This window comes from Mustela lutreola, chromosome 10 (assembly GCF_030435805.1).
Source record: "Mustela lutreola isolate mMusLut2 chromosome 10, mMusLut2.pri, whole genome shotgun sequence".
Lineage (NCBI taxonomy): Eukaryota > Metazoa > Chordata > Mammalia > Carnivora > Mustelidae > Mustela > Mustela lutreola.
In genome coordinates this window covers 26416160-26430015 of record NC_081299.1, presented here as the reverse complement: position 1 = coordinate 26430015, position 13856 = coordinate 26416160, and the positions used below count along the sequence as shown (strand labels likewise).

The 13856-nt window shown below is 37.1% G+C and overlaps 1 protein-coding gene across 6 annotated transcripts in view; it reads left to right on the top strand.

The window, feature by feature from the left end:
- Positions 1 to 13856, top strand: part of ZMYM6 (zinc finger MYM-type containing 6) — a 43260-nt gene that overhangs the window by 25912 nt on the left and 3492 nt on the right. For all 6 annotated transcript variants that reach the window (XM_059136488.1, XM_059136487.1, XM_059136484.1 and 3 more), the window contains 2 exons: positions 59 to 96; positions 13321 to 13465. In XM_059136488.1, coding sequence (XP_058992471.1) covers positions 59 to 96; positions 13321 to 13465 — 183 coding nt within the window. The remainder of the gene's footprint in view (positions 1 to 58; positions 97 to 13320; positions 13466 to 13856) is intronic.

The following is a 13856-nucleotide window of genomic DNA, read 5'->3' as shown; positions in this document are numbered from 1 at the left end:
GTCTCAGTGTTTACATCTGTATATTCTGGGGGATAATGTATGTTTTAATTTACAACAGGTACAATTACTAAAGAGGCAGCAAAGATCATCGAAGATGTAAGTTTTATTGTTAATCTTTTTCCTCATAATGCCACTTGTGTTTATTTTCATTTTGGGTGTAGCATTCCAATACATACCTGAATATATTTCTATTTGCAGCTTAGTCTTTAAAAAAAAAGAGTGACCTATTATGTACTAATTTTGTTTTGGGATCTTAAAGTTACATCATTAATAAGAATGGGTTTCTGATTCATTTCATTGTGTTTTCACTCCTTAATTTCTTTAAATATTTGTTATTTCCATCTGGTTGCTTATTTTTCTTATTTTTCTCTTTTACTACATTCAAGTATTTTTCTTTAAAACTTGAAAAGTCTCTTGGGCGCCTGGGTGGCTCAGTCAAAGTGTCTGACTTTTGATTTCAGCTCAGGTCTTGCTTTCAGGGTTCAAGGTCTGTGTTGGGCTCCATGCTGGGTGTGGGGCCTACTTAAGAAAGAAAGAAAGAGAAAGAAAGTCTCTTGAAAAAGTTCAGTGTAGTGTTGTTTTATGCATCTTCAAATTATGTAAGACTGAAAATAGTGCATAGTAAAAATACATTTAAATTCCCACTTTATGTCTCAAATTTGAAATATTGTGAAACTTTCCAAAATTAAAAAAAATATTTTGAAGAAATGCATAATTTCAAATCTGGCAGGCTGAAAGGATTGCAAACTATGTCATTGTTGTCTGTGTCTTGTTTTAGCAGGAAACAAAATTCCCATGATCCTTTGTCAGTATCTTATGAACTTAATGTATCAGATTTTGGGTTAATGTTTTTGGTAACTGTGTTTGGCTGTTCTCTTAATGTTTGTTTTGGTACAATTAAGAATATTTTTATATATCATATAATAATGTCATTCAGGTACATTAAGTAGTGGTGCTAGTGCTTAAAAGTGTGGCCCAAATTCAGTATCTTTGGAGCAGAAGTTAGGTATTCTAAAACTCTGTGATGAAGGCCAGGCCTCGGCTGTGAATCCCCAGGCTGTTCATTTAGGAGAGTGAAACCTGCAGAATAGTAGAGATAATGCTCAAAAAACAAATGCATCAGTAAAGAAGGCACATCATTTAGTTTGCATAAAAATATAGCCTTACAAAAATAATGAAATAAATGGGAAGAAATGCCAGCAGCACTGCTGCAAGATCAGTGCTGCCGTAATGTGTCCCTAAGGCCAAGCCATTGCCTGTGTTAAGGTATGAAGTGTTTTTGATGATTTGAAAGGAATTGAAAGTGAGACAAAAAGGTTTACTACAAGTCATGGCTGGATTTCCAATTTTAAAGCCTACTGAGGTTTTAAGAAAATAAAAATGAGCAGGCAAGCTATATCTGCTAACAGAAGCTATCAGAAACATTTCAGCTTTATCATAACCTAAAGAGGCTTTAACTTGGAAGACAGCCTCACACCTAATAGAGGACCTGTGAAAGTGGTAAAGAAGGTGCATTTGTGCAAGGTTGGTGAAAGGGATGTTGACATTTTGCTTGGGTTGTTTTCCATGGATTAATAAGGGAAAACTTGCTAGAATTAGGAAAACCGGGCCCCAGCAGTTAGCCCGGGCCTTCAGCACAACAGCCGACAGTGAAGTAACTGGCATATGCTTTTGACCATATTCCAGCGACAGTTGCTAATGTTAAAGGAAATGATCCAAATGTGGATTGCTGTTTCATGGTGGCAAGGTTAAAAATGGACAGTGTGTCTGTATATCAGGAAATCTAAAGTGATAAAAAAAAAATCTTATGTGAAAAAAAAAAATGAGCGAAAAGAACCAGCTACATTAGATCCATTCATTAGCAGAAGTCTTTCAAGGACTCGGACTAGCCTTCCCCCTGATAGGGAGAGAGCTTCTCCTAATTTGATACTTTTTAACTCTGTCCTTACTTGTGTTGTTGGAAGTTGTTAATGGTAACTAATATTTATTTTCAGGCAGAATACTATATTAGTTAATGAAATACAATTAACTTTGTATTATACATTATATTTTAAAATTACATAACCAGTAAGTTGCTGTGTTACAGAATTAATAATTGTTATTAACCATTATAACCATATAATTAAGGTATTAATATACTACATTTTTACTATACTAATATACTATGCTTAATATGTTATTAGTATGTATTATAAAAGTATTCTGTAGGCGTGCCTGGGTGGCTCAGTCATTTAAACCACTGCCTTTTGCTCAGGTCACGATCCTGGGGTCCTGGGGTCAAATTCTGCATCTAGCTCCTTGCTTGGTGGGGAGCCTGCCTCTCCTTCTGTCTGCCACTCCCTATCTGTGTGTACTCTATCTTCTCTGACAAATAAATAAAACTCTTCAAAAAAAAAAAAAAGTCTGCCTTCAGTTCAGGTCATGATCTCAGGGTCCTAGGATTGAGCCCCTTGTGGGGCTCCCTGCTTGGCCGGGGAGTCTGTTTGTCCCTCTCCCTGTCCTTCCTCACTGCTCGCGTATTCCATCTCTCTCTCTCAAATAAATAAATGAAATCTTTAAAAAAATAAGAGCATTCTATATTGGCTGTAGATTTATATATTCTGAGACTGCATCCCTCTTCTATATGTATGGGATAGTTAGTTTTGAATTATTCAGGGTTTTCGGGAATTCATCTCTTGTATTAAATATGACTGCCCTATATATTCTTTCCCCTATATGGAGTACCTTTATAATTCACCAATTTAGCTCTGATTAATATTTTCAGTTTACTCTATAGCAAGTATAGTGATAAGTAATGTAGTACTCTTACAATGTTTAAAAGCCTGATAGTTTAGAATCTTTTCTTTGGTTCTGTGGGACTTTAGTGTGAATCTCCTTCAAGTTATATAAATAGTCTTAAATTTCAGGGAAAGGTGAGATACAGTACAGTACAAAGAAGAAAATCTGCAGAAGTCAGTAAACTTTCTATAAAGATCTAGGTAGTAAATGTTTTAGACTTTGCAGGACATACAGACTCTGTTGCAACTCCTCATCTCTGCTATTGTAGAGCAGAAGTAGCCACAGGCAGTCCATAAATGACTAGTGAGTGCTGCATTCCAATAAAATCATATTTACAGAAACAGGTGGTGGGCAGGACTTGGTCCACTCCATACTTTGCTAATTCCTGCTCTACTGTAGTCACATCATTGAGAATTAACCATTGTTAGATTGGGCTTACTTGCTTAGTTTTTTTTTTTTCCTCTTATCTTTTTTTTTTCTTTTAAAATATAAGTTTCTTGGGGTACCTGGGTGGCTCAGCCATTAAGCATCTGCCTTGGACTCAGGTCACGATCCCCAGGTTCTGGGATCCAGCCCTGCATCAGGCTCCCTGCTCAGCGGAAAGCCTGCTTCTCCCTCTCACACTCTCCTTGCTTGTGTTCCTTCTCTCACTATCTCTCTCTCTGTCAAAAAATATAAATAAAATCTTTTTTAAAAAAGCAAGTTTCTTTGTAAAAGATTTATTTATTTTAGAGAGAGAAAGCAAGAGCGCAGGGTGGGGGAAGCAGAGAAGGAGAGAGAGACTCTCAAGCAGTCTCACTGCTAAGTGATTCCATGACCCTGAGATCTTGACCTGAGCCAAAATCAAGAATCAGAAACTCAACCGACTGAGCCACCCAGGTGCCCCTAAGTTTTTTCCTTTAATTGAAGTATAATTGATGTACAGTATCCTATTAGTTTCAGGAGTTTATTGGGACATCATAGTGATTTGGTATTTTATACGTTACAAAATGATTCCCACAGTAAGTCTAGCTACCATCTGTCACCATACAAAGTCATTACAGTATTATTATGTTTCCTATGCTGTATATTGCATCCGCATGGCTTATTGATAACTGGAAGTTTGTACCTCTTAATCCCCTTCACCTGTTTCGCCTGCCCCCCCACCCTCTCTGATAACCAACAGTTTTCTTTTTGTATGAGTCTGTTTCTGTTTTGTTTTGTTTGTTTTGTTTTTTAAATTCTATATACAAGTGAAAGAAATCCTGTGGCATTTGTCTTTCTCTGTTTGACTCATTTCACTTATTTGTCTTTCTCTGACTTATTTCACTTTGCATAATACCCTTTAGGTCCATCTGTGTTATTGCAAATGGCAAGATTCTCTGTTATGGCTGAGTTACATTCCTGTGTGTGTGTGTGTGTGTGTGTATGTATCACATCATCTTTATCCATCCATCTATCAATGAACACTTAGATTGCTTTCATATCTTGGCTATTGTAAATAATGCTGCAGTGATCTTTGAGGTGCATCTATCTCTTTACTTTGGTATTTTCGTTTTCTTCAGATAAATTCCCAGAAGTAGAATTGCTGGATCATATGGTAGTTCTATTTTTCATTTTTTGAGGAAACTCTATACCGTTTTCCACAGTGACTACACAAGTAGTCACTTGTGTAGGTTTTTTCCCTACATCCTTGCCAACACTTGTAATTTTTTCTTTTTTGTGATATCTAATCCGGCAGGTTGAGGTCATAAATCATTGTGGTTTTTATTTTTCTTTCCCTATGATGAATGGTGTTGATCATCTTTTCATGTGTCTGTTGACAATCTGTATGTCTTCTTTGGAAAAATGCTTATTGAAGTCCTCTGCCCATTTTGTAATTGGGTTGCTTATTTTTTTGATATTAAGTTGTGTGTTCTTCATATGTTTTGGATATTAATCCTTTATCAGATGCATGATTTGCAAATATTTTTTCCCTTTCAGTAGAATGCCTTTTCATTTTGTTGATCATTTCCTTCTCTGTGTAGAAGCTTTTTTTTAAATTTTTTTAAAGATTTTATTTATTTATTTGACAGAGAGAAATTACAAGTACACTGAGAGGCAGGCAGAGAGAGAGAGAGAAGGAAGCAGGCTCCCTGCTGAGCAGAGAGCCCGATGCGGGACTCGATCCCAGGACCCTGAGATCATGACCTGAGCCGAAGGCAGCGGCTTAACCCACTGAGCCACCCAGGCGCCCCAAGTGTGTGTAGAAGCTTTTTAATTTGATGTAATTCTGTTTGTTTATTTTAGTTTTTGTTGCTCTTGCCAAAAAAATGTTGCTAATATTGATGTTAGGTAGCTAACTTCCTGGGGTGCCCAGGTGGCTCAGTCGGTTGAGTGTCCAACTCTTGGTTTTGGGTCAGGTTGTGATCCCAGGGTCGTGAGATTGAGCCCTCTCTGCAGAGGGTTCTGTGCAGAGCAAGGAGTCTGCTTGAGAGATTCTCTTTCTCCCTCTCCCTTCCCCTGTTCCTTCCCCTGCTCATGCTCTCTCGCAAATAAATAAGTTAAAAATGTTTCAAGATAGCTAACTTCCTGTGTTTTCTTCTAGGAGTTTTATGGTTTCTGCTCTTTTTTTTTTCTTTTTTTAATTTATTTGACAGAGATCACAAGTAGGCAGAGAGGCAGGCAGAGCGGGTGGGGGAAGCAGGCTCCTTGCCGAGCAGAGAGCCCGATGTTGGGCTCCATCCCAGGACCCTGAGATCATGACCTGAGCTGAAGGCAGAGACTTTAACCCACTGAGCCATCCAGGCGCCCCTGGATATTTATTTTTCTATGTGGTGTAAGATAGTGGTCTGATTTCATTCTTGTGGTACTTGAACTCAGAGCCCTGAGATCAAGACCAGAGCTGAGATTAAGAGGCAGATGCCTTACCAACTGAGCCACTCACGAGTCCCTAGTTTCATTCTTTTACATGTAGTTGTTGGGTTTTCCCCAACACCATTTATTGAACACATTGTCTTTTATTCACTGTGTATTCTTGTCTCCTTTGATGTAGAGTAATTGACCATATATGGGTGGGTTTATTTCTGGGCTCTCTGTTCTATTCCATTTGATCTGTGTGTCTCTTTTCATGCCAGTACCATATTATTTTGGTTACTATAGCTTTGTAGTATAGTTTGAAATCAGGGAGTGTGATACTTTCAGCTTTGTTCTTCTTTCTCAAGATTGCTTTGGCTAGTCAAGAACTTTGTGGTTTCATACAAATTTTAAGATTCTTTGTTCTAGTTCTGTGAGAAATGTTGTTGATACTTTGATGGCAATTGCATTGGATTTGTAGATTGCTTTGGGTAGTATGGGTGTTTTAACAATATTAATTCTTCTAACCCATGAGCATGGTATAGCTTTCCATTTATTTGTAGCTTCTTCAGTTTCTTTTATCAGTGTCTTATAGTTTTCAGGGTACAGATCTTTTATCTCTTTGATTAAATTTATTCTTAGGTATTTTATTCTTTTTGATGCATATATAAGTGGGATTGTTTTTTCATTTTCTCTAATAGCTCATTATTAGTGTGTAGAAATGTAACTGATTTCTGTATGTTAATTTTGTATCCTGTGACTTTACTGAATTTGTTTATTAGTTTATTTTTATTTTTATTTTTTTTTAAAAAGATTTTATTTATTTATTAATTTGACAGAGAGAAATCACAAGTAGATGGAGAGGCAGCCAGAGAGAGAGAGAGGGAAGCAGGCTCTCTGCTGAGCAGAGAGCCCGATGCGGGACTCGATCCCAGGACTCTGAGATCATGACCTGAGCCGAAGGCAGCGGCTTAACCCACTGAGCCACCCAGGCGCCCTGTTTATTAGTTTATTGACTGCTGTATAATAACACATTTTATTTAATCATTGCCCTATTGATGAACATTAGGTTGCTTCCAGTTTTTAACCTAAAAAATCTCTGCTACAATGAGCATTCTTGCATATATCTCCATGTGCACATGTACAGTTGTTTGTCTAGTTGTAGATATGGAAAAGTGGAATTTTGGAGTCAAAGAATATTTGCATTTTTAGTATCTAAAATGGCTATTTCGGTTTTTTACCACCAGCAGTTTATGATTGTACTCATTTCCCACAGCCTCACTATCATTTAATGTCAGATTTAAACTTTTTTTCTTGTCAATCTGTTTAGTAATATCTTACTGTCTTACTTTGCAGGTCACTAATTTCTAGCATGTTTGCTTATATTTCTAAGTTTTTGAACATTTGAATTTTCTTTGAATTTCTTGTTATTAATTTTTCATTATTTTTATGTTGAATTTTTTTTTATTGATTTATAGAATTTCTTTATATACTCTGGATTTGCCCCCCACCTCTTTCTACTCAATTTCACTGATACAAAAACATGCAGTAATACTTAATATCTGTAAGAAAAATTCTTTAACAGCATAGAGCTCTGGCTATTGTCCTATTTCTCTGCTCTCCATTTTAGAAAATCTTTAAGGGTGGCCCCTACTTACTGCCTCAATTCCCTTACCTGTTATCTTTCCTTAGCTCTCGTAAGTCAGGCTTTGTCTGCACCATTCCACTGGAATGGGTTGCTATCAGCCTTTATTTTGCAAATCCAGTGGTCATTTTCAGTTCTCATTTTACCTATCCTTTCAGTAATATTTGATACAGTTGATCTCCCCTTTCTTCTTAAAATATCTTCTTCAATTTCCAGGTCAGCATACATGTCTTTTTTCTTTTTCTTCTTCTTCTTCTTTCTTTTTTTTAAAAAAGATTTTATTTATTTATTTGACACAGAGAGAGAGATCCCAAGTAGGCAGAGAGGCAGGCAGAGAGAGAGGGGGAGTCAGGACTCCCTGCTGAACAGAGAGCCTGATTTGAGACTCAATCACAGGACCCTGAGACCATTACCTGAGCTGAAGGCAGAGGCTTAACCCTCTGAGTCACCCAGGCACCCCTATACTAGTCCTTTTTCTTTTTTTTTAAATTTCTTTTCTGTGTAACATCATTTATTGTTTTTGCACCACACCCAGTGCTCCATGCAATACATCCCCTCCCTAATACCCACCACCTGGTTCCCCCAACCTCCCACCCCTCCGCCCCTTCAAAACCCTCAGGTTGTTTTTCAGAGTCCATAGTCTCTCATGGTTCATCTCCCCTTCCAATTTCCCTCAACTCCCTTCTTTCCATCTCCCCGTGTCCTCCATGCTATTTGTTATGTTCCACAAATAAGTGAAACCATATGATAATTGACTCTCTCTGCTTGACTTATTTCACTCAGCATCATCTCTTCCAGTCCGGTCCATGTTGCTACAAAAGTTGGGTATTCATCCTTTCTGATGGAGGCATAATACTCCATAGTGTATATGAACCACATCTTCCTTATTTATTCCTCCGTTGACCTTTTTCTTAGTCAACATCATTCCCAGGGATTCAATACAGTCCTGTGGTTTTAAACACCATGTAGATGGTGGCTTACTCCTAGATTTATTTCTCTTGCCATGACCTCTGAACTCCAGATTCATATATCCAATTGCCTGCTTGACATATACACTTAACTGATTAATAGCCATCTCAAATAATACGTCTAAATCAGAACAATTTTATTTTCCCTCAGAATACTTTTATTTTCCCTTCTAATGTTCCTTACTTCTTACCACTACAGTGCTACTTCCTTTGTCTGAGGCAGCATCATCTTTTCTCTGCTACATTTCAGTGACTGTCTACTTGTCTTCCTGCTTCCATTCTTGCCCTTTGCATTTTTTCCCTCCATATTGTTAGCAGGATGATCTTAAAGCAAATCAGATTGTGTCACTCCACTCCTTAAAACCTTCACTGAAATGCTGAAAAATAAGGGTAAAAAAGGGGGAGGAGCTAGTTTCCAAAACAATAGTAAAACTAAATTTTATAAAGGTAGATAGTTAAAACAACTGATCCTAAAGCCATGAACAGACAGACACCTCAATAGAAAAGAAGTCCAGAGGATCCTGGGTGACTCAGTTGGTTGAGCATCCTGGGACTGAGACCCACATCAGGCTCCCTGCTCCAAGGGGAGTCTGCTTCTGTCTGTCCCTCTACCTGCCGCTTCCCCTGTTTGTGCTCTCTCTCTGTGTCAGATAAACCAATAAATAAAATCTTTAAAAAAAAATGTCCAGAGGGGCGCCTGGGTGGCTCAGTGGGTTAAGCCTCTACCTTCGGCTCAGGTCATGATCCCAGGGGCCTGGGATCGTGTCCCGCATAGGGCTCTCTGCTCAGCAGGGAGCCTGCTTCTCCTCATCTCTCTCTCTGTCTGTCTCTCTGCCTATTTGTGATCTCTCTCTCTGTCAAATAAATAAATAAAATCTTTAAAAAAAAAAAAAGTCCAGAAATAGATCTAAATATATATGCAAGTTTAGAAATAATAGAGATGGCATTTAGATCAGTAGGAGATTTAGATTATTCAGTAAATAGTGTTATGACAATTGAGTGTACATATAGAAGAAAATGCAATTAGATTTCTACCTTACAAGTTACACTAAAAGGAAGTCCAGATGGAGAAAATACTTAAATATAAAAAAATAATAAAGTAGGGAAAAATTCAGGAAAGAATTTAAATGCAGAAGTGGGGAGTCTTTCTAAATATGTCATATAACCCAGAAGCCATAAAAGATTTTTTTAGGGAAATTCAGCTACATTTCAAAATCAAAAGACATGGAAAAAAATTATAAGATTGCAATTAATGTCATAAAAGGCTTTTTTTTTCATATGTAAAGAACTTCTGTGAATCAACAAAAAGACCCAGCACCCATTAGGAAAATGGGCAAAACTATGATCCTTCAGTTTACAGACTATGAAATAAAAATTGTTCTTAAACATAGGCAAATATATTCAACTTCAGAATTAGAGAAATGCCAGTTAGAACTACAGTTTTATCAGATTGGCAAAGATAAAAATGATGGATAACACTGTTAAGGCATTTTTACATATTGTCAATAGCAGTTGGTAAAACTGCTACAGAGAGCAATTTAGTAAAACTTGTTAAAATTTAAAATGTAAATACAATATTACCAAGGAACTCCATTTTTAGGAATTTATCCTTCAGATACATTTCACAGATTTATGAAATAAAGTATATACAGGGATGATTGCAGTAGCCATTGTTTGTAGTAGCAAAGGCTTGAAAACAAACAAATTGTTTCATCAGTAGTCAGAGCCACTGTGAGTTCATCCTGAGTTACTGTGTGAACTAGGAAAAAAAAAATAGGCCTACATGGGTAGGGCCTGAAATATACCCCTCTCCTAGATCATACTTAAGTCACGTGGGCTGGTAAGTGGAGTTCCCTTCACAAGCATATGCAGCAACTCTTTGGAGACTGTAGTTAAAATAAATATGCTATATCCATACAGTGGAATACTATGTGCTTAAAAAGAATGTGGTAGCTATATCTGTACATAGAGCAGTCTCATATATAATAAATGAAAAAGACAAAATGATACAGCATACTGCCATTTATATTTTAAACACACACATACACACACACCACATGCCTGTACATATGTATAGAAAAACTCTGAAAGTCAGGCAGTAAATAGATAATACTGGTTGCCTCTGAGGAGAACTGAATGACCAAGGCAGAATTTTAAGAAGGGAAATTACTGTTTTTTCATTGTTTCCTGTTTAAATCTTTGAATTTTATGTCATATGTTACAGTGCTCATTCAAAAAATACACATAGAAGGTCTTTCTAAAAAGATATTATGTATTTATTTGACAGAGATCACAAGTAGGCAGAGGCAGGCAGGCAGAGAGGAGGGGAAGCAGGCTCCCTGCTGAGCAGAGACACCCCACCCATGCGATGCGGGGCTCCATCCCAGGACCCTGGGATCATGACCTGAGCTGAAGGCAGAGGCTTTAGTCCACTGAGCCAACCAGGCGCCCCATCACATGGAAATTTTTTAAAAGCTAGAGGAATACACGGTACAAGACAGGAGTAGATAGTTCACAGAAGAGGAAAACCTAGTAATTCTTACACATGCAAAATGCCTAACCACACTACTGTTAGGTAATTTTTCATTTCTTGAGAAATAGCAAAAAGTTTCATAGTACTGTGTTAACTAGAGTGTTGAGAAACAGGCTCACATACATTGCTGAAGGTCATATAATTTGATACACTATGCCTCTGTGGAAAGCGGTTTGGCTGTACCATCATAATTAAAATGTTCTGACCCACCAAACTGCACTTAGAATACCTTATTCTATAAATATACTAGCACATGTAGGATTAATTTATATGTAGGGATATTTATTATAGCATTCTTTGTAATAGCAAATATTTTTAACATTCACTGTTGAGCTGCAGAGACTCTTTGGGTTACCTGTGGTACATTCAGTGTGTAAAGCTGCTCCTAGGGAAGCTTTATACAAAGTTATGTAAATGTACCTCTATGATAGCTTGCTGTAAGCACAGTGCATGTTATCCCCGATAATATGCTGCCAATTTGTAGTCAGAAGCAACTTACTTAATTACAGGGAGCATCTCTACAAGGATGTGTAAGAAACTGGGGGGACATGGTTGTGTTCAAGTTTGAGTCTGGATAGAGAAGACAGACAGATGGAAAACTTAATTTTCATGTATATACTTAAAAAGAAAGATATTTATCTAAGAGAGCACACACGGAGAGGGGTGGCAGAGGGAGAGGGAGTCTTTTCTTTCTTTCTTTTTTTTTTTTAGGATTTTATTTATTTATCAGAGAGTGAGCGAGAGCAAGGAGCCCATTGTGGGACTTGATTCTAGGCCTGAGCCAAAGGCAGACACTAAGTGACTGAGCCACCCAGGCATGCCAGAAAGAAGTCTTAAGCAGACTCTGCTCTGAGCATGGAGCCCGAGGCAGGGCTCAGTGTCACCACCCCAAGATCACTACCTGAGCTGAAACCAAGAATTGGAGGCTCAACCCACTGCGCCACCCAGGTGTCCCTTCATGTATATGTTTTTATACCTTTTCTGTTATTACATAATTCAAAATTATTACATCTGTTGCCTATTTAAAAAGTAAATGTAGGGGCACCTTCTCTTAAAGGTGAAGCATCTGCCTTCGGCTTGGGTCATGATCCCAGGGTCCTGGGATTGAGCTCCTCATCAGCTGCCCTGCTCAGTGGGGACTCTGCTTCTCCCTCTGCCTCTGCTTTTGCTCTTGCTCTCAAATAAATAAATAAAGTCTTAAAAAAAAAAAAAAAAGTTAATGTAAATAAAATCTGCAGTGGCTTGCCTTCGCATTTAAAATACAGTCCTAATATCTTGTTTTTAAAACTAAGACCTTCCAGATCCTATGTAATTTGGCTTCTGCCTCCTTCAAACATTTCATTCCAGCCCCTGCTTACTTTATTTCAGTTTTATACTCATCTCTCTTCCTAAAACATACTAAACTCTTTCCCAGTTGAGGGCTTTTGCATCTATAATCCCACTGCCTGGAGTCCTGTGACTTCAGGCCTTTGCATGGTTTGCTTTTTTGAGAATTCAAAAGCTCTCTGCTCCAATGTTTCTTCCAAAAATATCTTTCCTCAGCACCATTGCTCTCCATTCCCTTATCCTGGTTTCTTTTTCTTTCTTTCTTTCATAACACTTATCACTACCTGGAATTATATTTGCTTTACTTGTTTATCTTCTATGTCTCCCTACAGAATGTAGAGCCCATAAAAGCAGGATTTTCTGTCTTGTTTTTTTGCTGTATCCCTAGGGTTTACAAGAGTGCCTAGTTTACAGTAAACATGCTGTAAATATTTACTGAATGGAAAACATGTTTTCAGTACATTCTCCAACTCTGTTGCTTATCCTTCAACTTTCTTGTATAAAGACCTTTAAAAAAAAAAATCAAGGTAGTCAAATGTATTAGTTTTTTCTATTTTGTTTTTAACTCTTTTGTGTTTTGTTTAAGAATACCTTCTCCTTGGGGTGCCTGGCTGGCTGGTCAGTAGAGCATACAACTCTTGATCTTGGGGTTGTAGGTTGGAGACCCATGTTGGGTGAAGAGATTACTTAAAAAAAATCTTTAAAAAGAGAATATTTTCTCCTTGTTCTGGTTATTTGAAAATTCTCCAGTGATTTGATTTGATTTATTTTTAAGTTTTGAAAGATATTTAAAGTAATCTCTTCTCCCAATGTAGGGCTCAAACTCAACCCCAAGATCAAGAGTCACATGCTCTGCTGACTGAGGCAGCCAGGTGCCCCTTTCCAGTGATTTTAAAGTTTTATTTATTTTTTAATGTTGAGGTCTTTAATCAATATGGAATATATTTTTGCATATGGCTTGAGATTAGATCTAATTTTTCTGAATTGCCAGTTGTCCTAATCAGCAAAGATTGTTTTCACTGTTTTGGTTGTCCTTACTATAGGCAGAGTTTTTTTTTTAATTAATAAATGGGACAGATACTGATTAGAAGAATTAGGAATAAGTGTATATTTTCTAAAGTAACTTCTTCATTGCAACTGCTCTTTCAGAGGAATTATATTTCTTTTGTTTTGTGCCACCTTTCAATTGATACAGTTATGATCAGTGATGAGGTACTAAAAAACATCTCTTTTTGGCTTCTGAATTTTTTAACTAGGGAATCATGCAGACAGATGCCTTGAAACTTCTATCTTCCCAGTCTTCCAGGCTTTTAAAAAACAAAGCAGTGTTGTGCAAGCCTGTCACACAGACCAAGGCCACCTCTTGCAAACCACATACACAACACAAGGAATGTCAGACAGGTATGTATCCTTATGCTTTTTATATGTAGAAAGTTATTCTGTTTTGTTTGTTTCTGTTTTTTTAAATAAAGGCAAAAAGAATCATTTAGTTTCTTAAATGTGAAAACATTCATTCTTGGATCACAGACTTTGAAAATCTAATTTATTCCTTTTATAATTATTTTCATTAACGCTAATAACTACCAAATTGAGTCCATCTGCACAGACAACATTTTGTGTAGAGTGGGCAGACATCTCCTCTGTGCGTGTACTTCTGTTTTTTAAATGTACAAATTATTATAACTACTAAGATATATATTTATATAAAAGCATTAGTGATTTTAAAGAAAAGCGTTTGTGATTTAACCTTAGTTCTCTTTTTAAAAATACTGTAAGTTGATTTGTCATTTAC